The sequence below is a fragment of the Trichosurus vulpecula genome, chromosome 2 (assembly GCF_011100635.1).
Source record: "Trichosurus vulpecula isolate mTriVul1 chromosome 2, mTriVul1.pri, whole genome shotgun sequence".
In the NCBI taxonomy this organism is placed as follows: Eukaryota; Metazoa; Chordata; class Mammalia; order Diprotodontia; family Phalangeridae; genus Trichosurus; species Trichosurus vulpecula.
The window spans coordinates 260,551,067-260,576,641 of record NC_050574.1 but is presented as its reverse complement, the minus strand read 5'-3'; the positions used below and the strand labels follow the sequence as shown (position 1 = coordinate 260,576,641).

Below are 25,575 nucleotides of genomic sequence, written 5' to 3'. Positions count from 1 at the left end.
ATAAAGACATGTCAAGCTTTAGATGTTCTAAGTGTTAAAACAGAAGTTATAAAGTAGAATCCCTTGAATAATTACAAATTGATCTCTTTTAAAGACTATTAATGAAATATTTTGAGGCCACCAAGGCACCATTTGGCCTAAAATAATTTGATTTATATAATAAAATGTCCAATCTTAATTTATCACCTACCATAGCTGACCCACTGAGAAACAGAACTTTTTGCATCATACTTTTTATAAGCCAGATATTAGATAGATGCCCACTTGCTTCCACTTAGCTTTAAAGTCCAGCCTTTTCAATTAATTCACTAATGAAAAACAGGTCAAAGCTTTTTTCATATCTTTACTCTCTCAGTAATGTGCAACATGAACATAATTTTAAGAAGAAGTCAGAATAACTTAACACACTAGCAATATTAGATTTTAAGATAGGCAAACTTTCAACAATTACCTTCCATTAAATTCAAAAAATTAGCACATTTGTTAATCAAATTAATTAAGTAGCTTTTCAAAATAAAAGCAATGCTTTAAATAAATATATTCTTTTTATAACCATAGAACATAATGTTCTGTCAGAGATAACATACATATTACACTCAAGTACATTATCAATAAGATGACAAAATAACAATGATACAGATTCTACCATGACAGGAGCCTAATTTGTCTCTTCACTGACCTATGTGTCTTCCAATGTGTGTTAAAAGTGCCTTGAAGTTTATTATTTCTCAAAAATTACCCCACTGTTAGACATTTATACCGCTCAACGTGCCCTTTTAGCTGGGTGTAACAGCACACACTCCCGCAACCCTGGCTACTGGGGAGGCTGAGGCTAGTGGGTTGCTTGAGCTAGGGAGTTTTGAGCTGCAGTAGGCCTAAAGGCAATCAAATGTCCACACCAAGTCCAGCACCAGTCACTAAGCTGTCTAAGAAGGGATAAATTGGCCTGGGTTAGAAATGGAGTAAGTCAAAGCTTCCATGATAATCGGCAGTGAGACAGGCCCATGAGTGGCTACTGAACTGCCAGCCTGGGCAAGGTAGAGACCCAATCTCAACAATAATAATGATGCTAATAATAGCAATAACGATGTCCTTTATGTAGAGCTACGTCTAACCCTCCAGGGCCTCCATTTTCTCATCTGTAAAAAAAGGGGGCTGGCCTAGATGACATCTGAGATCCTTCCCATCTCTAGAACTTAAATCCTGTAACTTGTGACACCCCTTAGAGCAATCAGACATTCTTCATTAAAATTCCTATCAAGATATATTCTCTCAATGGGCCCCCACTGATCATACAAGCCTATCACAAGGCTCATGGTTTATGAAGTTCATGAGTTCTCTACAAATACCAACACTGAAATTTCAGGACCCCTGAATATTATTTCTGCATCAAAACCCTAATTGCAAACAGAGCTTTCACTACGTTACTGAGTTCCTACTTGGTGGGCATTATTTTACTAATTATTGGCTTCTCCACTGAAGTCATATGTGTTCACTCATCTCAGGTGCATTACTTTCCTGAATTCTAATAAAGGAATTTTTAAAATTAAATTTTAAATAGCAATGGCTGAATGCAATGGCTTTGGTGATCTATCCATAAATTCTGCTGGTTTGTTTGTATTGATTCACATTGATGCTATGACTCAGAAAATTTATTCTAATCTATATTTTAAGCTATCAAAACATCTATCTGTTGGTAAATTTGGCTTCCCTCAATGATAAGATACATTAAGAGCTCTAAATTAAATGACAAAAGCAAGAAAGTAAAATAAGGTACAAACCCAGTTACAAGAAATACTCTTCGGAATTTCAAAATTAATGGGGGTGCTACAAAACTGGGAGAAAAATAACTTAGTACATGGAGATGCAACATAGAATAGATTCTACACAGTCTCTCTCTCCTTCAATGTGCACACACATGTGCACACAAACACACAGAGCTCTGATCTATTTTAAAACATGGCTACAAAAGGGTTTAACTTAGATAAATTAACCACAATTAAATACTGACGTTGTGAAATAATCTGGGTACTTCCAACACCCTGGAGAGGGCATTCTTTGTGAATTCCTAAATGCTCTTAAAAAATAGTTTCAAGTCCTTGATCCAGAGGACAAGCCGAGTAGCAGTGCCTTGGCTCAGAGCCTTCCATTCTCATCTCCAGTTTCCTTCTCCTCTATCGCCTCGAGGCTTCGCTTGTTCTTTGCTTCAGCACCACCAGCAGCTGCTTTGCTCAAGCCACAGGACAAACACGCTAATTGTATCTGCTTCATGTTCTCCAGGGCCTCATTCTTGGCATTCTTCAACAGATCGCTTTGTCCCTGTACGTAGGTGTAAATATGAACAAAGAAGAAACTAGGAGTGAGACATGATCTTTTCAATGTGAAATAATTCAAATTTGCTCATGCCGTTGCTTAAGTAAATGAAACACAGGCCCATTTCTCCCAACATATACCCTGTATTATTTTATGATAATAATATGTTATTTAAGCTTAAAACTGTACTAATCCCCCATACCTGCAACACTCTCCCTCCTCCACTCCACCTACTGACCTCCCTTAGCTTCCTTTAAGTCCAAACTAAAATTTCTTCTTTTATTGAAAACCTTCTCTAACCCCTGTTTATTCTATTGTTTTCCCTCTGTTAATTATTTCCTCTTTATCCTGTATAAGTTTGCATTGTATGTATTTCTTTACATGTTTTCTCCCCATTATAGATGGTAAGCTCCTTGAGGACAGGGACTTTTTTGCCTCTTTTTGTATACGCAGTGTTTATTACAATGCCTGGTACATAGTAGGCACTTAATAAATGTTGATTGAGAGACTCTTGAGTTACCCAGTGCACATGTGTACATAGGTACATGGTGTGTCTATATCTATAGATTTATATACATAGACTTAGACATGAATTTCTATTACATATACACATGTGTATTCATATATGTGTGTTTAGTGTATGTATATATTGTATTATAATATATGTATTGTATATATGCATACATGTATATTGTGTTGGTATATAATGGGTGCTTATGTGCATTATATGTGTGTACAATTATATATGTGTTAGATACATATATACATATAAACACATATATACATATACACACATATGTATGTGCGTATATGTATGCGTATGTGTGTAGATATATGTATAGATATTTATCTATCTATCAATATCTATTGATATCTATCTGTATATATGTCAGAGAGACAGAGAGGGACAGAGAGACAGAGAGAATATGTGTGTTTGGTATTGTTGTTTGTCCTTCATTCTCACAAAGGACCATGGTATCAGGAAGGTGATGCCATGACTTGCAAGAGAATTGGATTTAAGTGATGGAGGGCTGTGCAAAGTCACCAGCCTCACTTTCTCCCCTAGAGCCTTCTGGGCCCAGTAGCAAGATATAGATCAGGAAGAGTGGAGATAGCCCTAGATGTAGTGGGGACACCTTGGCCTTTTTAACCTAAACAGGTCTCAGTTTGACTGAGGCAACTCCCATTCAGTGATTAAGGCTAAGTAAGAAATGAGGCAGAGAATGTATATATTTGGTATATAATATGTGTAACACATATATAACATATATGCACACACATACAAATTTAGATATACATATATTACGTGTATGTTCTATGTGTGTGTTTGATATATATTGAATTTGATATATTACTGTGATATACATAGTGTGTTTGATATTATATCAGTAAGGCAAGATTCATGACCTCGAGGATAACCATGAACATGCCTGGATGGTTTGGAATCGCAAAGTATGAAAAACTGTCTTTGTAGAAGGCTGAGAAAATATAACATATATTTAGATTCCAGAGGATTAAATCTGAGAACCAAAACCCCCAATTCGATATAGTAGCAATTATATTCCAAAATCAGTAAGCCCACCTCAATGTAGTAACAGGAAATTATAACACAGTATTATAGCAAGGAACTAAGAAACCTTCCCCCCGGCCAGGACATTCCTGTAAACAATCACTCACGAATCCTAACTCTCGGCTCAGCAGTCTCTTCTGCAGCTCTGCCAATACTGGTTTTCTCAATGTCTGTTCTTCAGTACCCTCTTAATGTCTGCTGCCTCAATGTCTTCCTCTCAGTTCTGCTCCCCTTCAATTCTGCTGCTCTTCACTTCTGCACTCTCCTTTTACACAGTCCTAGCCAGCATCTGATTGACTAGAACTCAAGTCTCTGATTGACTGAATTCATGATTGACATGCCGTTGGCTCTGGTCTTAGAAACTCCTCTTGGGCCCTGAGGGCTTCACGCCCACATCAGCTTAGCACCTGGTAAGTAGGGGCTTTAGGACTACTTATAAACAAAGTTATAATCAAGCTTTCCCACCTAGGCCCACTGAGACCTATGGAATGGGTGGGGAAGATCTTCAATCATATAAATACCGTAGATATATGTATATAATGTGTATATAGTGTTACATATACATATAAAATGTGTGTTTGATATATTATGTGATATACAGTATATTTGTTATAGACTATGTGACATCTATATTATGTGTGTTTGAGAGATATAATGTAAGTTGAGATATATTGAGAGTTTGATATACATATATATCATGTGTTAGATATAAACATATCTTATATGTTTAGTATATTTCATGTGTGCTTGATCATGTGTGTTTATTATATCATGTATTTGATATATGATATGTGTTTGGTATATTATATATTGATATAAAATGTGTATTTTATACATAAAATGTGTATTTGATAGATATAATATGTATTTGATTGATATACATATATAATGTGTGTTTGATATACAGTATTTGTGTTTGATAGATATTGTGTGTTTGATATACACTATGTGTTTGATATAAATCATGTGTATTTGATACATATTATGTATGTTTGATACATATTGTTTTGATATTTATTTAGCATGTGCATTTGTTTTCTATATACCATGTATGATACGTATAAATAATGTGTTTGATATATTGTTTTGTTATATAAAATGTGTTTTATATATGTATGTTTAATATATGTGTGTGTGTGTGTGTGTGTGTGTATATATATATAATTCCATAAATCCTCCACCTTACTCCTACTCCATTGCCCCACTGTAATATGGGATTGAATCTAGGTACTAAAAATGTATGCCTCTATATGTATATGTATATTGTTAGGCATGACAGTAGTACTTCAGTGGCATAGATAGACAGACACATATATACGTACATATCTTGTAGAGACACACAGAGGGAGGTGGGAGACAGACAGACATGGGGAGAGAGGCTCTATGGTACAGTAAACAAGATCTCAGATCTGGAACAACTGAGTTCATAAGATTGTAAGTCACAAACAGGTGCCTAACTTCATCGTTGAGGAAGTTTCCTAAACTTCGACAATCTCTGATTTCATCTGTTATTTCTCTGACTGGAGTAAATGGAAGTACCCACTCCTCATGCCTGCTTGGCCAACTCTTTTGTGCCTTAGAAGATCATTTAATTAGTTGCTGTAGCTAAAGAATCATCCAATACCCAAAGCCCTGGTGATGGGCCTTTGAACTTACCTTTGTAGGTGCTCAGAGAACGGATGTACATCCTTCTACCAACAATCAGTGGGAACTTCCATATCTGTCAGGGAAGCTAGGTGGCACAGGGGATAGAGAGTGCCAAGCCTGGAGTTAGGAAGACCTGAGTTCCAATGTGGCCTCAGACACTTACTAGCTGTGTGACCCAGGGCAAGTCACTTAACCCTGTTTGCCTCAGTTTCCTCATCTGTAAAATGAGCTGAAGAAGAAAATGGCAAAACATTCTCGTAGCTTTGCCAAGAAAACCTAAAATGGGTTCACATGGACATAAATGAAAAACTGCTAAATACCTACAACCCTTATCTGTTCTGACTCCAGAATCATCTCCACAAAGAGATATTGGAATAGAACCTTCATGGATACTTACATGTATTCATATACACACTCATACAAATATACATGTATATTTTTGTGTGTTTATTTTATACTTATGTATATTTGTGAAAGATACGCTGATAGTTTTACACATTTTAAATAAACACAACAAATTTTAATAATGCCTTTAATGTTATTTGGATTACAGAGAAGTGTGCAATGAGGTACAACGGATTAAGCACTGCATTTGGAGTCAAAATAAGTGAGTTTAAATCCCAGTTTTTATGCTTAGCTGTACGGGCAAATCAACATTCTGGGCCTCAGTTTCCCCATCTGCAAAATTGAGATGATTCCTACTCTTTCTACTTCATGGTGTTAGTTATAAAGAAAGCTAATTGTAAAAAATAAATAAAGGCATCTTACAAACATGAGTTTTTATTCTTATTTAACCACTATTTTTTGAACAAAAAAAAAATTCCTGTCACCCACTGAGCCAAGACCCTGGTTCAGGCCCACATGATCTCTCTATTAGATTTCTTAATGACTGCCTGGCTTCCAGCTCTTCCCTCTACACAACTCAGAATATGATATTCCTAAATCACAATTCTGACTGTCACTCCCCTGCTCAAGCTTCTGTGGCTCCCTATTGCCTCTAGGATCAACTTCAAACTCTTCTGTTTGATATGTGAAGCTATTCACAATCTCCAGCCAATCTTTCCAGATCCACATGATTTCACTTCATACACTCCAGCCAAACTATCCTACTTACCTTTCTCCAAAGAGAGCATTACAGACAGGAAGACCCTGTAATCTGGCCTCAGACACTTACCAGCTGTGTGACCCCAGGGTCATCTCCACAAAGAGGTATTGGAATAGAACCTTCATGGATACCTATATGTACTCATAACATAGACACATAGGATGTCCTTCATGCATGAGCTATCCTCCCTCCTTCCCCTCTGCCTCTGGGAATCCTTAACTCTCTATATACCCCAGCTAAAGTAACGCCTCCTAGACAAGGCCTTTCCTGATGCCTCTTAATCCTCCACCCCCATACACAGGAAATTACTTTGTATCTACTATTATATGTACATATATGTATATATATATACATATATTTTGTACTCACTAAACATGTCGTTTCTTCTCAATATGACCTAACCTAACTTGGGAAGCTAAGGACTATTTTTTTTTGTACTAGACCAATGCTAGCAAGGAAGAGATACAATAAATACTTGTTGAGGCAATGTGGAATTATAAAAAAGCATGCTGGACTTGGAATCAGGAAGATCTGGGTTCAAATCCCACCTCATACACTTACTAAGTGTGGGATCTGCAATAGTAATTAAGGTGGGACTTTTTGCTGTTGACCTTTAATGATTCTGGCCTTGTTTGAATGGGGCAGATAAAGTGGGATGTTTTTGTATTTCTCAGCACTGAGACAATTGGGAGTCATTGAGATTTGTATCTGATGTGATATTGGGGGTGGGGAACTTTTCCATGCCCAGCCTGGGTGAGGTCACGACCCTCGGGGCCCTGAACAGGATATATAAGTGCAGAGGTTAGCGTTCTCTTTCTGAGCTCTGAGCCACAGCAGGAGTGGCGTGTGACTCGGCCAGCCATTGTAATGAGCTCCCCGGGTGAACACTCAGATGTTGATAACTACAAACTGTATTTGGTCTGTAATTCAGGATGCTGGTTTTTTCCCCTGAACTAGGCAAATGATATTTGCATGCTGGATTAAAGTAAGATTGTTAACCCTTTAACGTTGCTTTCCTTAAATAAAGCAGATCAAAAGGGCCTGGGCTTGCAGCATTCTGTGAGCTGGTTGTTGTTGGTTTTACACCCTCACAGCAGCTGCTAGCTGGATTGTTGATACAGGATCCCAAGCAAATCATTTAGCCTCTCTATGTCTTGGTTTCCTCTTTTGTAGGATGAAGGGAGGCCTAGAAATTCTCTTCCAACTCTAAATCTATGCTCCTCTGATGCTATGAATTGAATTGCTGTAGAACAGAGCCCCTGCCTCAATTTTCTTTGTATCTGCACCTATTCCAAGTGATAGATTTTTGTAGAAGGCAAACTGCATGGATAATGAGAGCATACATATACTGATTTCAAAGATATCTCTCACGCATGGACTGCTACAAAATGCATTCAGAATAGACTTCCCCCTGAATTCTTTGATCAATCAGTTTCCTAAATATGACAGTATTCTCAGAAGAAAGGACAGTATCATATTTCCAGTGAATGCTGAAGCACACAAGACACCAAAATCTATATTACACATGCATATTTTCTCCCCATCGTCCTGAAAGTGTATAATATTTCTAAAACTTCTTAATTACAAATTAATTGACCAATGAATCACCGGAATTTTCTCTTGGCCACTAATCAGCAGTGTGTATGCTCGAGCACCAGACTGTGCCAGTTCTGGTAAACAGAAGTCAGTTTCTCTAGAAAACAATAGCAAATTGGGGAAAACAATTTGTACCAGCTCACAAGAACATGACAGCATCACCTCCTGATAACCCAGAAGACAAAACGTCCTTGCTGCATAACACAGGGAGAAAAAAATAGAAAAGGCAGAAGCTAAGCGAGGAAGGACCAAAGGCAGTCAATGCCAATGACGTGCTAGCCACGATTAAGCATGAAGCACTCCTGCCAGGACTTTAATGCCTTTTTTTTTAAAAGGAGCAACAAGATGTCAGGTTGTATTTCAACAGCCAGAGATTGACAACTGACTAACTGGCCCTTCTCCCTTCCCCATCCCTACTGCTCACTCCCAATAATAGTTGAACTTAAGCAAAATGGTAAAATAGATACAGGTACCATTTGCTCACCCCAATTTATTCTCCCCTTTTTAGTGGCTGCCTCTCTCTTCTCTTGCAGCATGAACCCAAGGGTGTGCTGTCCCTGACCAAAAAAAATATGCTACTATAAATATTTGGTGCATATGGAACACATCTTTTTGTTAATGACCTCCTTGGGGTACATATCTATTGTAGAATTCTATGGGTCAAAAACTTTGGACATTTTAGTGTCTTTATTTGCAAATTTTCAATTATTTTCCAGAATGGTTGTACCAAATCATGGCTCCACCAAAAATGTGTTAATGTGCCTGTCTTTCCACAACCTTTCCAACGTTGACTCTTTCTGTCTTTTGGCATCTTCTGTGATATGTAATCCCAAATGAACTCTTGCTGCACCATTCCTATCTTACTATCTCCCTAATGCAGTCCTCACTATGGCTATTTCAAAACTTTCTTCTCTTTAAGTCCCTAATCCCACAACCTACCTCCATCTATGAGAACAGCCTTACTGAATAGATCCAGGGCATCCTACATGAATATTCTTTTCTCCACTCCTCCGCACCCCACAACTCCTCCATTTGTTCATTTTTAAGACATCTGATTAGACATTTTTTATCTGAGTAGCTATGTGGCGTAGTCCATAGAGCGCTGTGTCTGGAGTTAGAAAGACCAGAGTTCAAATCTAGCCTCAGACACTAACTAGCTATAAGAACCTGGGCAAGTTGCTTTACCTATGCCTCAGTTTCCTCATCTGTAAAATGGGGTGATAATAGCACCTATCTCCCAGGATAGTTGTGAGGGTCAAAAAAGATAATAATTGGAAAGTGCTTAAAACAGTGTGTGGCACATAGCAAGTACTATATAAAAGTTGGTTATTGTTGTTATCTCACTCAAGTTGGAAGTGCAGCAGTCACTAATGGGCTCAGTCTCATTGCTAATAATCATGGAAACTTTGACCTTTTCCATTTATGACCTGAGCCAATTCACCCTTTCTCCATGTTCCCAGGGGTTCCCATGTGGCTCCATGTCCCCAGAGGCTAACCATATTAGTGCCAGACTTAGTAATGACATGTGATCAGCTTTAGTCCTACAGAAGCTCAGAGCTCTTGAACTCCAATAATTCACCAGCCTCAGCCTCCCCCAGTATCAGGGATTACAAGTGTGTGTCACCACACCTGGCCTCTATGTCTTTTCCTAACTTATCTTCCTCATTCTTGCCAAAGTTGAGGCCAGCTGTGCCCTTGATCCCTTCCCCTGGGTTATCCACTGGGCCTTTGCTTCATCAGGCATCCACCTTCATAAACTCATCTTCACTCTTTATCTCTCTACTCTTCTACTCTTTATCTCCTCCTTGAAGAAGGAGGAGGCTAAGAAGAAAAAGGAAGAGGATAAGAAAGAGGAGAAGGAGAAGGAAAAGAGGAGGAAGAGGAGGAGAAGAAGGAGAAGGAGGAGGAGGAAAATAATCTTTTCTTGACCCTGCAATTACCTAAAACTATCATCCTACCTCTTTCTTCCCTTTCAGTGCCAAATTTCTAGAAAGAGTGCTCTATATTCCCTCTTCTGCTTTCTCAAAGTTCCCTCCCTCTCCTCAATCTTTTGCAATCTATCTTCTGCTTAAGATATGCTCCTAAAACTTCTCCTTCCTATGCTTCGGCCAACCTAACCTGGAGTTTTATAGTCTCATCCTGGCACCTCTGGCTTCTGTGCATTTACATATGCATCCTCCATGCCTAGAATAGACTCAGTCATCATCTACTGAAATCTCTACTCATCCAGGTCCCATCTCAGGTGCCACATAGGTTCCTCAAGGAATCTCAGAGTCTGAAGGTAGGTTGGAGGCCATCTAGTACAAGCTGCATCTGAACAAGAATACCACCTATGATAGGTCCTCTTACCACTTTGGGGCTGCTCTAGGTAATAGTGAATGTTTTTTAATTGTTCTTGTTCAGTCATTCAGTAGTATCCAGATCTTCATGACTCTGTATGGGGTTTACGTGACCAGTATAATGTTGTAATTTGTCATTTCCTTCTCCAGTTGGTTAAGACAAATGGAGGTTAAGTGACTTGCCCAGGGTCACACAGATGGTAAGTTTCCGAGGCCACATTTGAACTCAGATCTTCCTGACTCTAGGCTTAGAGCTTTATCCACTGAGCCATTTAACTGCCTCTTTAATGTTTTCTTACAGTAATCTTATTAGATACAAGCCATAAGTCTAGCCCATTGAGATCCTTTAGAATCCTGGGCCTGTCACTAATGTGTTAGCTGTACCTTTCCACTTCTGTGTTGGCAACCAAAAATGGGCTCCTTAGCACTTAGTCAACAAGTGCCCTTGACTAGTTTGGCTTTTTCCCCTGAACTGAATGCTGTTTGTATCTTGGACTGGAGTAAGCTTGTCGGCCCCTTCACCTTGCTTCCCTTGCTTAAGCTGATGGAAAGAACCTGTGCTTTCCTGGTCAACCCCTTCACCTTGCTTAAGCTGATCGAAAGAACCTGTGCTTTCCCGGTCAACCCCTTCACCTTGCTTAAGCAGATCGAAAGAACCTGTGCTTTCCCCAGCATACCTTACACCCCCCCCCCCCCCCCCCCCCCCCCCCGGGCAGAAGCCGGATGGTTAAAAACAGCTTCCGTTGGAGCCAGAGGCTGCTATAGCCGCAGCAGAAGCCAAAGCCGAAGCAGAAGCTGCCCGTAGCAGAGCTGACCTACGGAAGGAAGCTGAACAAGGACTTCAGGCCAGTGGGTAATCTTTTTACCATAGAGGGGAAGCATGTATATGATTTTGCTGTACACCATCATGCTTCTCTGTGGCCTCCTGGTTACTCTTGCGAGGCATACTTATTGGGCCTGGAAGCTTTTGATCAATATGTCAAAATGGGGATGCTGGTTCATGGGTTGGTTACTGTGGAGCCTAAATATATGCTTTGATTCTTCTGCCTCCTACTTTGAGAGTTTCTTATATCCAGTGGTTCCAAACCTTTCAGACATATATATGATCCTCTTTGAAATTATAAACTCTGCCCTCCTAATACAACTTCTTGTTATCTTAAAATGTAACAACCATCCCATCATCTCTGACTTTACGACACATAGCCCAGGACCAAGGACATATACAGAATCATTCTACTACAGACTTCCTTCCAAGTGGACAATGACTCATTAAGGACTATTTTTTGAACTACTGTATTCAATGAGCTCCAAGCTAAGCTAATTATATTTTTATCCAGCTAACAGCCGTCTCATCCACAAGGACATCATATGAATTAGAGACAGAGATGAGATAGAGATATAGATGATGGAGATAGAGATGATAGTGACAGAGATGATAAAGGCAGATATGGATGGGCATTGACCTCAGCTAAAATTAGAGACTTTTGCTGGGCTGCATGTTTTGAGGTCCCACCTGTCCCTAGAAGCAGAAGAAGCAGCGAGAGAAGACAAAGCATTTCCACTCATGCTTTTCTTAGTTCTACTGTATTTTCATCTAGCTGACAGACACCCTTCTTCAGCTCAGCCCTATCTGAGCTAAAGTGGTTCTTTGTTTCTAGTCAATGGACTCAATGAGACAAAGCTATCAGTGCCACAAGCTCTCTAGTAACATTTTTCTCCAACATTGAGCTCTAGATGTGGAGGACTAGACCTTGACAGGTTCATTCCCTTTTTATGCTCCCTTCTTTTTCTGCTCTTCCTCTATACTCCATAAATGAATCCTTCTCAACTATCTAGCCATAGGTTCAAGATGGATCTTTGTCCTTGCCTCCTGATTCCTAGATTGAGAAATACCTTTCTCTCCTCAGGCTTCAGGATGAAAAAGTTTGAAGTCACTTCAACAACCATTCTTAGGGGTTTAAGGTTCCAAATCCCTAAAATGTCTGATTCTTTCTTAATGTTGGCCTAATCTAAATATCCTGATTGTTTAAAGTATTTCACTAGTTTCCTGTAACAGTTGGTATGATCCTTATTTGTGAAATTGACTTCTCTATCTAAAATCCTATAGATGAAGGAATCTTAATCTGGGTTCATGGTCCCCTTAGTCTGTGGATAGATTTCAGGAGATATATGAACTTTCATGGGAAATTCAACATTTCCTTTGACACTTAAAAATATTTTTCTGAAGTGTTCATAGGCTTCACCAAAATGCCAGAGGATTTCATGACACCAAATGGATAAAAACTCCTTTACAGACATACATATAGCTGATCCTCCTCTTTTCTAGAAGCTATAAAGTTTGGGAACCAAGCAATCTAAGCAACCATATTTCCCTCACCATCTTCAAGTCCTTAAGATTCACCTAACAAAGGCTACCTCTTTCAAGCTGAACTTCCTCTTTCTACCCCAATTCCTAGACCTCCAGGAGGCCATCCTATCAGGTTTTTGTTTCTGAGCCTTTATTCATTCCTAGATACACCAGAGTTCAAAAAAGTATGGACACTTTTACTTTGTCCGTCTGCTGGTTCTCAACCTTCTATTTGAAGCCCTAAGTTTCCAGGTCACAGCTCAAGACCATTTTATGGAGAAATTACTTTTGGGACTTCAGCTTTAAACAATGACAATATGACACAAATTACTCACAAACTTAATACTCAAAAGTAAACAGTTTACTACTCTCAATACCAGCATCATCTGGAAACGGTAAATTATCAATAGTAGCCCTAAACATTGATTATTTACATTTTTCCAAAGTTTGAGAAAATGCAATATAGATATCCTCTATGGATAACTATGTATGTTGATTATTCCCCCAAAATAAATAGAGAAAAATGAATGATGGATAAGATATCATTTTAGCAACCAAGAAAAGAAATTTAAGTTTGGTTCCAGGGAAGACTTGAGAATGTGTACCTCATCTCCTTCCCCTCTTTGAAGAGGTGGGGGACTGTTGAGTGTGGAATATTATTTATACTATTAGACATGATTAATTGGTTTTGCTTAACTGCTATTTTTTCCTATTTAAAAAAAATCTTTTGTATAAGGAATAACTCACTGGGTAGAGAAGGGGAAGATTCAGAAATGAAGATAATATAAAATCAAGATAAATCAATAAAAATAAGATTTTTCAAAATAAATTTATTCATTGAATATAATAAGAATGCAATGGAACATGTTTAACAAAAACAAGCCTGAAAGGGAAGTGGATAATGACCTTGACTGAGCTAATATGTAGATAATTTTGAATAATTCCAAAAAGCACTTTAGTATCAAAGAAATAAATCTTCTCTCTCCCTATTTCTTATTTAAATAAAAATACTTTGCATTTTGATACTTCCTTTCCCTAAGAAGCAAATATGTAGATGATGGAACCTTGATTTACCTGAAGAACCTGGCTTGTATGAAAACTTTTAATACCTGTTTAACTATTGGTGGGGGCAGGGGTGGGGCAGGGTCAGAAAGAGGAAGTTTAAGGAAAAGGTTGTTATTGGCAAACCAGCTCACCTCCTGCCTTATTAAATATGGTATGCTGAACGCAACCAAAAATAGTCAAGTTGTACGAATGAAATGTTCTTGAAACTCAAAACATCCAAAATAGAATTCATCTTTTTCCATCCTAAACCCAGCCCTTTCTCATATGTCACTATTTCTACGAAAGAACACGATCATCCCCCTAATCACCTAGGTTTGTAGAAGTCTCGGGAGTCACCCTAGACTTTTCTCTTAACTTCCATATTCAATCAATTGCCAAGTCTAGTCAATTCTTTTTTCATATCCCTTCTCTCACATCCATCCCCTTCTCTCCACTCTGACAGGCAAAGCCCTAATTAGGTCCCTTCCATTCTAATAAACTAAGATGTATTCCTTAGGAATGGGGTTGGGGAGGGAGGAGAGGAGAGAGATGCTTACTAACCATTAGAATGCCTTGAAGGCAGGAACTGTTTTTGCCTTTTCTGAGCACATGATTGGTTAATAGATTGAGTCACGTTCTAAGAGACTCCTCAAAACCTTCTCAACTCAAAGGTTTTATTTGTACTGCTCTTAGAACATATTCTGGAAGTTGTCTCATTGTCTCTTGCAATATCATAATAGTAAAACTAATTACTAGCATTTATATAGCTCTTTAAGATTTGGAAAGTATTTTATATGTATCATTTCATTTATCCTCACAACAACCCTGGGAGGTAGATATTTTTACTATCCATGTTTTACAAAGGGGGAAACTGAGGCAAACACAGGTTACATGACTTGCCCAGAATAACACAGTAAGCATCCGAGGCCAGATTTGAACAAAGGTCTTCCTGATTCTAGGGGAAAGCACTCTACCCACTGCACCATCTGGCTGTCCCTTTATTACTATGATTCCCCAAAACATTGTCTGTCTTATGATACTTTGTTTAGAAGGTTTTGTAACAGGGCATTGGCCTCTTAGTGGATGGAGGAAGGAAGGTGCTTCCTCCTTGTGGAGACCACTACCCCTGCATCTAGACCTGCAGTCCTGCAGAGGGATGAAGGGCTCTCCCAGGGACTTCCTTCCCTCCCAACTCCTTGGGGGCTGGGACTCTCTAGGGGATAAAATACCCTTCCCCCTATTGTGATTTCACCAATAGTACCACCATCCTCTGGAACTTTGCCACTTCCCAGCCAACAACAGAATTTACCCCAGGCCCATTTTGAGCTAGTTACGGCTTAAATTTACTGACTCTAACTGACCATCCCCAATACTTGGAATGTACTCCTTTCTCATATCCATTTTTCAAAGCCCTTCTCTTCCTTCCAGGCTCAACTCAGGTATCACCTCTTCTGTGACACTGACATCTGTCACCCCACCTCAAATAGCCCTAAAGGCCTTTGTCTATATGCCTTTTAGCTCCATTACACCCAGCCACATCTTATACCTATCTGTATATATGCCCTATCCTTCCCAGTAAAATATATGTTCCTTTAGAGCAGAGACTGCCTTGTTTAAAAAAAACAACTTTGTATTCACAGAACCTAGCAAATATGATTTGCACAGAGTAGAGACTTCATAAATGGTTGTTTAATAACCTCACAGGTTTCTCTACACCCTCAAATCCATTAATGCAACACTCCCAGATGAATCTTTCTGGTACTAAGCTCTGATTACAATATTCTACTGCTCAAAAGCCTTCAGAAACTTACCTAATAAAATCTAAATTCCTCAGTTTGTCATCCAAAATCCTTCACAGAGTAACTAGGAAGTGCAATTCATAGAAAGCCATGTCTAGAATCAGAAAAAACTCAGTTCAAATCTGGCCTCAGACATTTACTAGCTGTTGTACCCTGGGTAAACTCCTTAACCTGTTTGCCTCAGTTTCCTCATCTGTAAAATGGGGATAATTACAGCACCTACATCGCAGAGTTGTTGTAAGGATAGAATGAGATATGGCACATAGAAGGCTCTATATAAACATTAGCTATTTAATTATTATTAGTTCAAGGCTCTTGGACTAATCTCACACTACTTCTTTTCATGTCTCCTATAGCTCCTTCCAAAAAGAATACCCTCTAAAAGAGTCCTATGTTTTCTAGGTCTGTGCCTTTGGTGACTTTGTTGAGCTAAACTGTTGTGTAATTCCAGCTTTACCTGTTGAATTCTTCCCGTGATTCAAAGCTCAGACTAAATGTCACCTCCTCCATAAAATCTCCTCTCCTTCAGGGTCAGATGCTCCTTCTCCCTCTTCAAAGCTTTCATAGCAATCTGTGCCTCTCTTTCCTTATCTATGACGTTCATTGAATCATAAACTTTGAGCCAGAAGGAACCTTAAAAGTCATCAAGTCCAACCCTTTTATTTCACAGAAGAGGAAACTGAGGCTAAGAGGAGTTGACTATCCTAGTCCAAGGCAAAATTTGAACTCAGGTCTTCTTGGCTGAAAGCCCAATGCTCTATCCACTATGCCACCATCCAAATCAACTCAATTCAACACTTTCTCAAGCATTTATTAAGTACCTACTATGTGCAACATTCTAAGCCAGCTGCTGAGGATACAAAGACAAAAGTGACAAGGTCCCTGCCCTCAAGGCACTAATATTCTCCTGGAAAGCTATAGCATGAACTCAGATTAGTAAGGGAAAAGCAGGCATGACATCAATTCAAAATAGTCTGTTGAAGAAAAGGACCAATGTCAGGAAAGTTCTTATGCAGGATGTAACACCTGAGCAGGATCTTGGAGAGAGCTGACGATTTACAGAGGTGGCCTTGGGGAGGGAGATAATGCCAGACAGATTCCAAGGCAGCCTATGGAAAGGAGCTGAAGCAGATACAGAATGGCATGTATGACTGCAACATAGAATGTGCGAGGGGAGCCGTGATATCTACTCTTTCCTGCTAGATGGTAAGCCCATTCAGGATAGAGACCATGTCCTCTTCTGGTCAATGCGGGTAGAATGGTGGATAGAATACTGTACTTGGAGTCAAGTCATAGGTTTAAATCCTGCCTCCAATACCTAACTACCTGTGTAACTTTCTCCTCTGGAGCCATTTGGGCCCAGCGGCAAGACACAGATCAGGACGACTGGAGATGTTCCCAGATGCAGTTGGAGACCCTTGGCCTTTTTAAGTTAAGTGAGCTGAATGTAAGAAAATGAAGCTGGTGACATTGCACAGTCCTCCCTCACTTAAATTCAATTCACTTGCAAATCATAGCATCACCTTCCTGATGCCATAGTGCTCTTCAAGAACAAAGGACAAACAATCTGTGAGGAGGAGTAGCTGCCCCACTGGGGACCCAACTGGCCGGTTCCAGTTGGGCAATGCAGCTCCTTCATCTTCTCTCCTTTCTCTCTTCCTTCATTTGTCCATATAGGGTATAATACCCTTACCTATGGGTGCTCAGCCCAAAGGTATGTAAACTTTGATCCCTGAAACCTGGAAAGATATCTTGGACTTTACAAGCTAGATTTCTTTCTTAAGGACCATGCCTTAAACCCAAATCACTCTGGCTCTCATTAACTGGCCAACTATAGGTCCCAACCCAAGCCCCACCTGGTCATTGTTTGGGCTCTCATGGCTCTCCTGGCTCAGAGTGAATGTAAATAGCAACTGTTTCTGTTTTGGCCAGAAACTCTGGGGGTCTTCCCCTCCCAGACTGATTGATTTTCTTTTTTGACTAAGTGAAAGAGGCCAGTCTTTGCCTCATTTATTAGCTAACTTTAATCACTTAATGACATTGCCTCAGTCAAACTGAGACCTGGGGAAGACTTTAGCTTAAAAAGGCCATGGGCTCCCATTACATCCAGTGCCATCTCCAATCATACTGATCTATGTCTTGCCACTGGGCCCAGATTGTTCCAGAGGAGAAAGTGAGGCTGGTGACTTTGCACAGCCCTCCCTCACTTAAATTCAATTTACTTGCAAGTCATGGCATCTTCTGGATGTCAAATAACAAGATATGAATGTGAATGAAATGGGGAAAGGGATGGTTAGGAAGTAGGAGTAATTAAAATTTATAAAACTACTAATACTTCAAAAATTTGTGATTTCATCAGTGTTGTGGATACTCCTTCCACCCAAGTAAATCACAACTTCCCACTCAGGCCCCCCAAACTTAGTAAATGGCCTCACATAAGACACTAAGAATAAAAATGTATAACCTTGCAACCAAGACAGTGATAAGTCTATGACAACTTAGCCAGGCTGACTCTCAAACAACAAATACATGGTTCTGTAGTCAAGTCCTTATCTAGCTGAGTAGGACTCATCAGAGCTTGCACTAGTCTGGGATAGCCTTCAAAATACCACAATGATGGTGGTTGGCTATTGTCCTTCATTCTCCAAGAGGACCAAAATGACATCACTACGTTGGAGTCAAGCCACAATGAACCATCACAATATACCACTATTAACACTTGACGCTTATATGTTGCTCGGCAAGGCATTTTCTTTGCAACACTCCTGTGAGGTGAGTATTAAAGGATTATTGTCCACATTTTACAGATAAAGAACCTAAGCTTCAGAAAGATTAAGTCTTGCTACCTTGCAGCAAAAGTCTCCTGATTCCAAGGCCTGTGACCTTTCCATTATATCACATTTGCTGCAAGGTGGCGCAATGGATAGGGTAAGGAAGACCTGAGTTCAAATCTAACATGACACTCGCTAGCTGAGTGACCTTCAGCAAGTCACTTAACCTCTGTTTCCCTTGGTTTCCTCAATGGTAAAATAAGGATAGTGATAGCACCTAGCTCCCAGTGATTGTAAGCATCAAATGAAATTGTAAATTGTAAAGTGCTTTTGCACATTGACTGGTACATAGTAAATGCTATATAAAAGTCACTATCATTATTATTGTGTCCATCTGCATTTCACAAGGATTCCTTGCTTCCCACACACTGCGACAACCCGGCTTGGAAACTATCATTTAGAAGCTGAAATGAAGCACATATTTCTGCATTCTTAACAGTCGATATTCAAAGTAGTCAGAAAGTTTAATATTTTTCCATTGGTAGTAACGGTGATGGATTTCATTTTCTTTAGCCCATGATTACTAGAGCTGTACTATATGTTTTGCATTTCAAGCATTTCAATTTACTGGAGGGAAAGGATGGAAATCGAAATCACTTGGGCACTTAAAAAAATAAATAACCCTTCCTCAGGCAGTAGAGCGAGGATCCAACTAGCAGACAGTCGTGTAAAGGGTACTGAAAATAAAAACCATCGTTCTTCATGCTGACATAGAAACTTTCATTAGAGAATCGCAAAATATTTTAATGCCCCTTCCAAAGGGTTTCTTTCCATAATTATCATATCAGGATAACTAAAAGGTTCTGTGTAAAACACAGAAGTGTTGCTCTTTTCTGGAAAATTTTTAAACAGCTGTTTCATTTGAGCAAGATGAAAAAGTAAAAATGATCTGGAATCATCTGTCACCCCCAAAGTTAATGGCAAACATTATCCTTTGCAACAAGCCTGTCATCTTTTTGAAGACACCATAAGCAATGTTTCTGTGAGCATGCTCTGTTTGGGAAGCCATCTGCTCGCTTTGGAAAGATGACTGCAAGTATAATCCACTTATAGAAAATGCCATCAGAATTGCTTCAACACCAGTGAGCTAAATGAGAGGGGGAAAACATCCAAGCTAAACTTTAAAAACATGATTAAATTGAAATAAGCATTATGAGTAGTCTGCATAGTGATTCAGGTGCCCAGAACAATTTCCTTACCTCCTACTCACAAAAGAATCATTTTATGAACCAAGATGTCACCTCTTGTTGATTCTCATTGCTATTTTCTGACTTTTTTCTGCTACTAAGATATATGTGTGTAAGGAAGGGAAGGAAATTAGTGGGAATACATCTATATACATAATTTACATATATATGTGTATGTGTGTACATACATATACATCCATATAAAAACATTTATTCTATGAACCAAAATAAGTTATGTTTTGTTGATTCTCATAGTTATCTAACTTTGTTCTACTGATACATAGATATGTATAGAGACACAGGCATGTGCATTCATATACCTACATCATACATATATTTTATATTTAAATATATACACACAATACATTGTGTAAACTATTCTACGAACTAAAATAAATCACCCCTTGTTGATCTCAGTTATCTCTGCCACTGTTCTATTGGATATAAATATAAATGTATTCATATGTTTGTAGTTATATATGTATATTCACATATACATACTCCCCCAACACTGCCCGCCACAGTCCAAACCTGTGATTTCATTGCAGAAATTACCCTACCAATATCACTGACTCCACGAATGCAGATCAGTGGTTGTTCTGTAACATACGCTCTTAAAAGGTTACTTGAGACACTGAGAGGTTAAGTGAGTCGCCCAGAGTCACACAGCCAGATGCGTAAGAGGGAGGACTTGAATCTAGGACTTTCTGACTGTTTCTCCATCTTCTCTGAGTGTTCTTATTGAGATCACAGAATCCAAAAGTTGGACTGGATCTCAGAGGTCATCTAATATGAGCCTTGCTTAAAGTGTGCTAAGAAATAACATTCGATTTCAACAAATTGGTAGAGCTATCACTTCAGATGAAATTTGAATAAGTAGAACAAATATGCGTTAATGAAATAAAACATACTTTGAAACACTTCAGCAGCTAAAGGACTGGTTTTAGAGTAAAAGAGCAAGAGTTCAAATCCTGACTCTGATGTTTACTGCTTAAAAGTGACCTTGGACAAGTCATTTAACAACCTCCCTAGGTCTTGGTTTCCCCATCTTGTAAAATGAAGGGGTTTGCTCTAAATGGCCTCTGAGGTTTCTCCTGGCTCAAAATCTACAATCCTATGATCAATAGTCTGTATGAATTTTCTCTGAGTAATAAGTGACCCTGAAAACTTGAATTTATATAACTGTCATGACATATATATACCAAAATAATAAAGGAATATCTAGATAACCCAACTAATGCAATATAAAATTAGGACTGTTAACAACCCTAGAAAGATACTTTTCAAATGCACCTCAATATTTTGGCAGTTGTTTAGTCATGCCAAATATATCACTGGTGGCAACTATTGGTAATTCATATGAGAAGAAACTAATTCTCCAAAGTGCTCTTCAAAGTTATTTTAAAGAATGAATATGTCATTACAAAAAAAACCATTTACAGTAACAGTGGTCAGCTAGAATCATGGTCTCAATTGATTACCCTGCTACAACGCACTGGATTTCAGAAGGGAGGGGTTCTAATGAAAAGGGGAAAAAAAAGGTCCAGAAATTTCCGTTTGCCTGAAAAAAAATTGTAAAGGTAACTTTAGCCAGGATCCAAGTCCATAACACTTCTAAACAGCTTGAGATGTTGTCTTTTGAGGACATTTTATGGTCTGCCACTGGTAGCATAGCCAATGCGGCATAGGTGTTTTCTTGACACCAAGTTAAATTTCACTTAGACTGAGTCATTAGCAATACCTGTGTCAAAGGGGGAATTTTATTTAACCTGCTGCTCCCCATAAAGATCCCCAGGCACTTTTGTTCTTACTTCTATATCTGGTGCTAAAAGAAATGTTTGTCTTCTTATAAAGGTTTGCAATGAGGAAGAAGCCCAATGTGCACCACCCATCATTGCTGAATTGATGAGTGAATTACATTAGTGAACACTGTGGGGCCTCATATTTGGAAAGGTACTTTCTTTTGCTTCAAAAAATATTATTCTCGGCTTCCTATTTTTCTTTCTTCCACTAAAATTTAAGATTTTTTCTCCAGAAATATGAAATTTTCTTAACACATTAAAGTTAAGATTCAAGCCATATATATACCACATCAAATTACAAGGTGTACTTACAAGATAAAGGCTTGATTTGACTTTCTCTCAGTGGACAGTAGGAGTCAGGAAAAGGAGCATTCATAACCCTAACTGGAAGTTCACAGCAGTAATATACCTCACTGTAAGATACATTTCCATAGCACAGCCCCTGTTGTCTTTAGGAAGCATACACAGTTAAATCCAGTACTCAAGTTTTCACAGCTTTCCCCCTGAAAATCATTTTAGTACCCTTTTTTAGATTAAATTTGTAAATAATTTTTAAAATGATGCCTATATATATTTTTATACTGATGCCCCAGCCCTTGTAATAGCACCACTCACATTTACTAGGAGCATCCCTACAATCCCTAAGCAAACTTTGTAGTTTTCCTACTCTTCACTATGTCACAAGGCCAAGAGGACACAGGCTGTATATTCAGAATTCCACACCTAGAGTCCATAGATATGTATTCTAAAGTCCTTCTCGTCCCCACCCTGCACCCCAAAAAAGGAGTACAGTGAGACAGTGTTCCAGCCTCTATGCTAAATACTTTAAACTTGAGTCTTCCTAACAATTATATTAAGACAAATAATTTGTTCATTTTAAGTAAGACATTCTCTTTTGATTAAAGTCAAAAGTGTCCACCAGTAAAGAAAGCTGAATTTAAATTTTTATCAATATACATCTGTTTCCTCCACCTGCCTCATTATGTCAAGGAAGCGTCAAATCAACACAGTTATCAGATAAAATGAATGGCAAAACCAGTCCCTGTTCTCAAGGAGCACACGTTCTAGTAGGGGAGAGAGCATTCAAATAACTATGTGCATAACAAGGTATTTGCATGGTAGATCATTGATAACCTCAGAAAGAAAGCACTAGCATTTCAGGGGACTGGGAAAGGGTTCTTGCAGAAGATTGGATTTTAGCAGCGACTTGTAGGGAGCAAGAGATGCCAGAAGCAGAGAGGAGAGAGAGCATTGTAGGAACAGAAGCTAGCCGGTGAAAACAAACACAGTTGAGAGATGGAGTGCCATTTGAAAGAAACAGCAAAAAGACCAGTGTCACTGGATTATAGAATGGGTGAAGGGGAGTAACGTGCACAAAGACTGGAAAGTAGGAAGAAAAGGTCGTGAAAAGCTTTAAAAGCCAACCAGGATTTTCTATTTGATCAGTAATAGGGAGTCATGGGAACAAATTAAGTAGGGCCAGAGGGGAGACAAGAGTTAGCCCTGAACTTTCGGAAGATCACTTTGGCGTGGCCTGGAGTGGGGAGAGATTTGCAGCAGGGAGAACAACCAGTAGACTTTTGCAATATTCTGGGCTTGAGGTGATGAGATGGCATGGGGTTCTTAAGACTTTGCCAGCAAAGCCTGAGTTTTAGCTGGAGCTAGCAAGATCAAAAGGCTTCAGTTACAGAGTAGGTGATAACCTGAATGCCTTTGGCAGGAGGTAAATCTGGAAAAGCCCACCACCAGAAATTGGGCCAGGTAAATAAATTTTTGTTTTGTCATTTATGAAAACAATCTGCTGAAGTGTGGAGGGGATATAACATTTTATTGATAAAAGCATGCAGGCCCTGAAGAAGGTTTCAGAGAAATACATCTGATTTCACCACAGAGACTCATTTCAGACAATACCTTCACGGTCTGACATCTGAGACTTAGGCCATGAGGTCTTACTTAACAAATCATTATCCTTTTTAATCGAAGGGCAAACAGAACTGGGGGCAGATAGGAGGCGCAGTAGAGTGCTGGGCCTGGAGTGAAGAGGACTCATCATCCCAAATTCAAATTTTCCCCAGACAAGCACTAGATGTGTGACTCTTGGCAAGTCACTTAATCCTATTTGCCTCAGTTTCCTCATCTGTAAAATGATCTGGAGAAGGAAATGGCAGACCACTCCAGTATCTTTGCTGAGAAAACCCCAAATGGAGTCATGAAGAGCTGGACACAGCTGAAAAGAGCTGAACAACAATAAAAAACAGGACCTGGTTTATGAATTTGCTAAAAGTTGTTCTCTACCCTGTACATTGTGACCAGGCATTTTTCTTTCTTGACCTATGTCATTCACATCACTAATGCATGGATGAAAGGTGTAGCTAGCCATAAACACACTTTGCACAGGACACAGAGAAGGCTGGTTACACCTTTCTTTTTTCTGATCAGAGATAAACTCATCCAGCCCAAACTTTGAATTTTCAAGAAATATATAAAAAGTAGAATGAATTTATTTAAAGCCTCAATTTATAAGGAGACTGCTTGTTTTGATTTCATCACATCTTCAATAAATTCCACTTTCTTTGGACCTTTATTTACAAAAGTGAGTTACACAATAAATAGAAATTTTTAAAAGTATCACGTTAAAAATGAAAATAGAACAGATAAAAATATAAAAGAGGCATTTTGTGCGACTGCGATGACCAGAATGTATAGTGTCAAGAATTATCATCTTGCCCACCAGGTGGCTCCCATGTGTTGGATTTGGGTGTGGGTTTGTGATTATGTGTACAACATATAAACATATTCATATAGATACATATAAACACTCCCACCAAAAAAAATCATGTAATTATAAAGTTAGATGACTGCTGAAATCATTTCCAACTCTGATATCCTATAACCCTATCACCAGAAAACATTTGATAGACTGTCCAGTTTGTAGGGAGACCTTTACTGGGAAAGAACAATGGATTTGGGATCAGGTAACCCCTTGCTGTTCAGTCGTTCTTCAGTTGTGTCCGACTCTTTGTCATCCCATTTGGGGATTTCTTGGCAAAGACACTTTAATGGCTTGCCATTTCCTTTTCTAGTTCATTTTACAGAAGAGAAAACTGAGGCAAACAGGGAACTCCAGGCCCAGCTTCCATCCACTGTGCCACCTAGTTACAGACAGCCCTACCTGGGCTTAATTCTCAACTCTGTCACATATAGTTTGAATTTAGGTAAGCCACTTAACTTCTCTGAGGCTTTATTTATTATCTATAAAATAAAAGAGTTGGATTAGATGATCTCTGAGATCCTTTCCAGCTCTAAACTCAATGGTTTGGAACTGTAAAAGCACAGGAAGTTAAAAATCTGATAAATGTATATATTAGCAGAGATTAAACTGAGAGATTCAAAATATGCAAGGAGAACTCCCTTCTAAGTGAGGCAAGAGTCAAAGGAGACATTATGGAAATTGTCTGTGCGTTATCCTTGAAGGAGGGAAAGGATTTCCAGCAATCAATTAATCAATGTGCATTTCCTAAACCCTAGGTGTCAGACACTATACTAAGTTCTGGGAATGCAAAGAAAAAGCAAAAACCTTCCCTGCCCTCAAAGAACTTGCACTGTAATGAGAGAGATAACATGGATAAATCTGTAAATACAACATAATACAGAGTACATGGAAGGTAGCATTAGAGAGGAAAAGAATTAAGAAGGGGCTCCTGGAGGAGGTGGAAGTTAATCTGAGTCTTAAAGGAACTGAGGGAAAATGAAGAGTTAGTGATAAGGGGAAAGAATATTCCAGGATTGGGAAAAAAAATAGTACAAAGTCATGGACACAGGAGATGGAAAGGCAAGTATGAGGAGCCTCCAATAAGCCATTGTGTCTGGACCATAGAATGTGTGGAAAAGGGTAAAGAATTAATAATAATAATAGTTAACATGTATATAGCATTTGAGGGCAACTAGTGGTGTAGAGCATAGAACACTGGGCCTGGAGTCTGAAAGACCTCAGT

General features: G+C 38.9%; 1 protein-coding gene across 1 annotated transcript in view; it reads right to left on the bottom strand.

Moving 5' to 3' along the window:
• Positions 1–358: 358 nt before the first annotated feature.
• Positions 359–25,575, bottom strand: part of PLCL1 (phospholipase C like 1 (inactive)) — a 446,236-nt gene continuing 421,019 nt past the window's right edge. Inside the window, exon 6 of the mRNA XM_036746717.1 lies at positions 359–2,319. Coding sequence (XP_036602612.1) covers positions 2,137–2,319 — 183 coding nt within the window. The 3' untranslated portion in view covers positions 359–2,136. The remainder of the gene's footprint in view (positions 2,320–25,575) is intronic.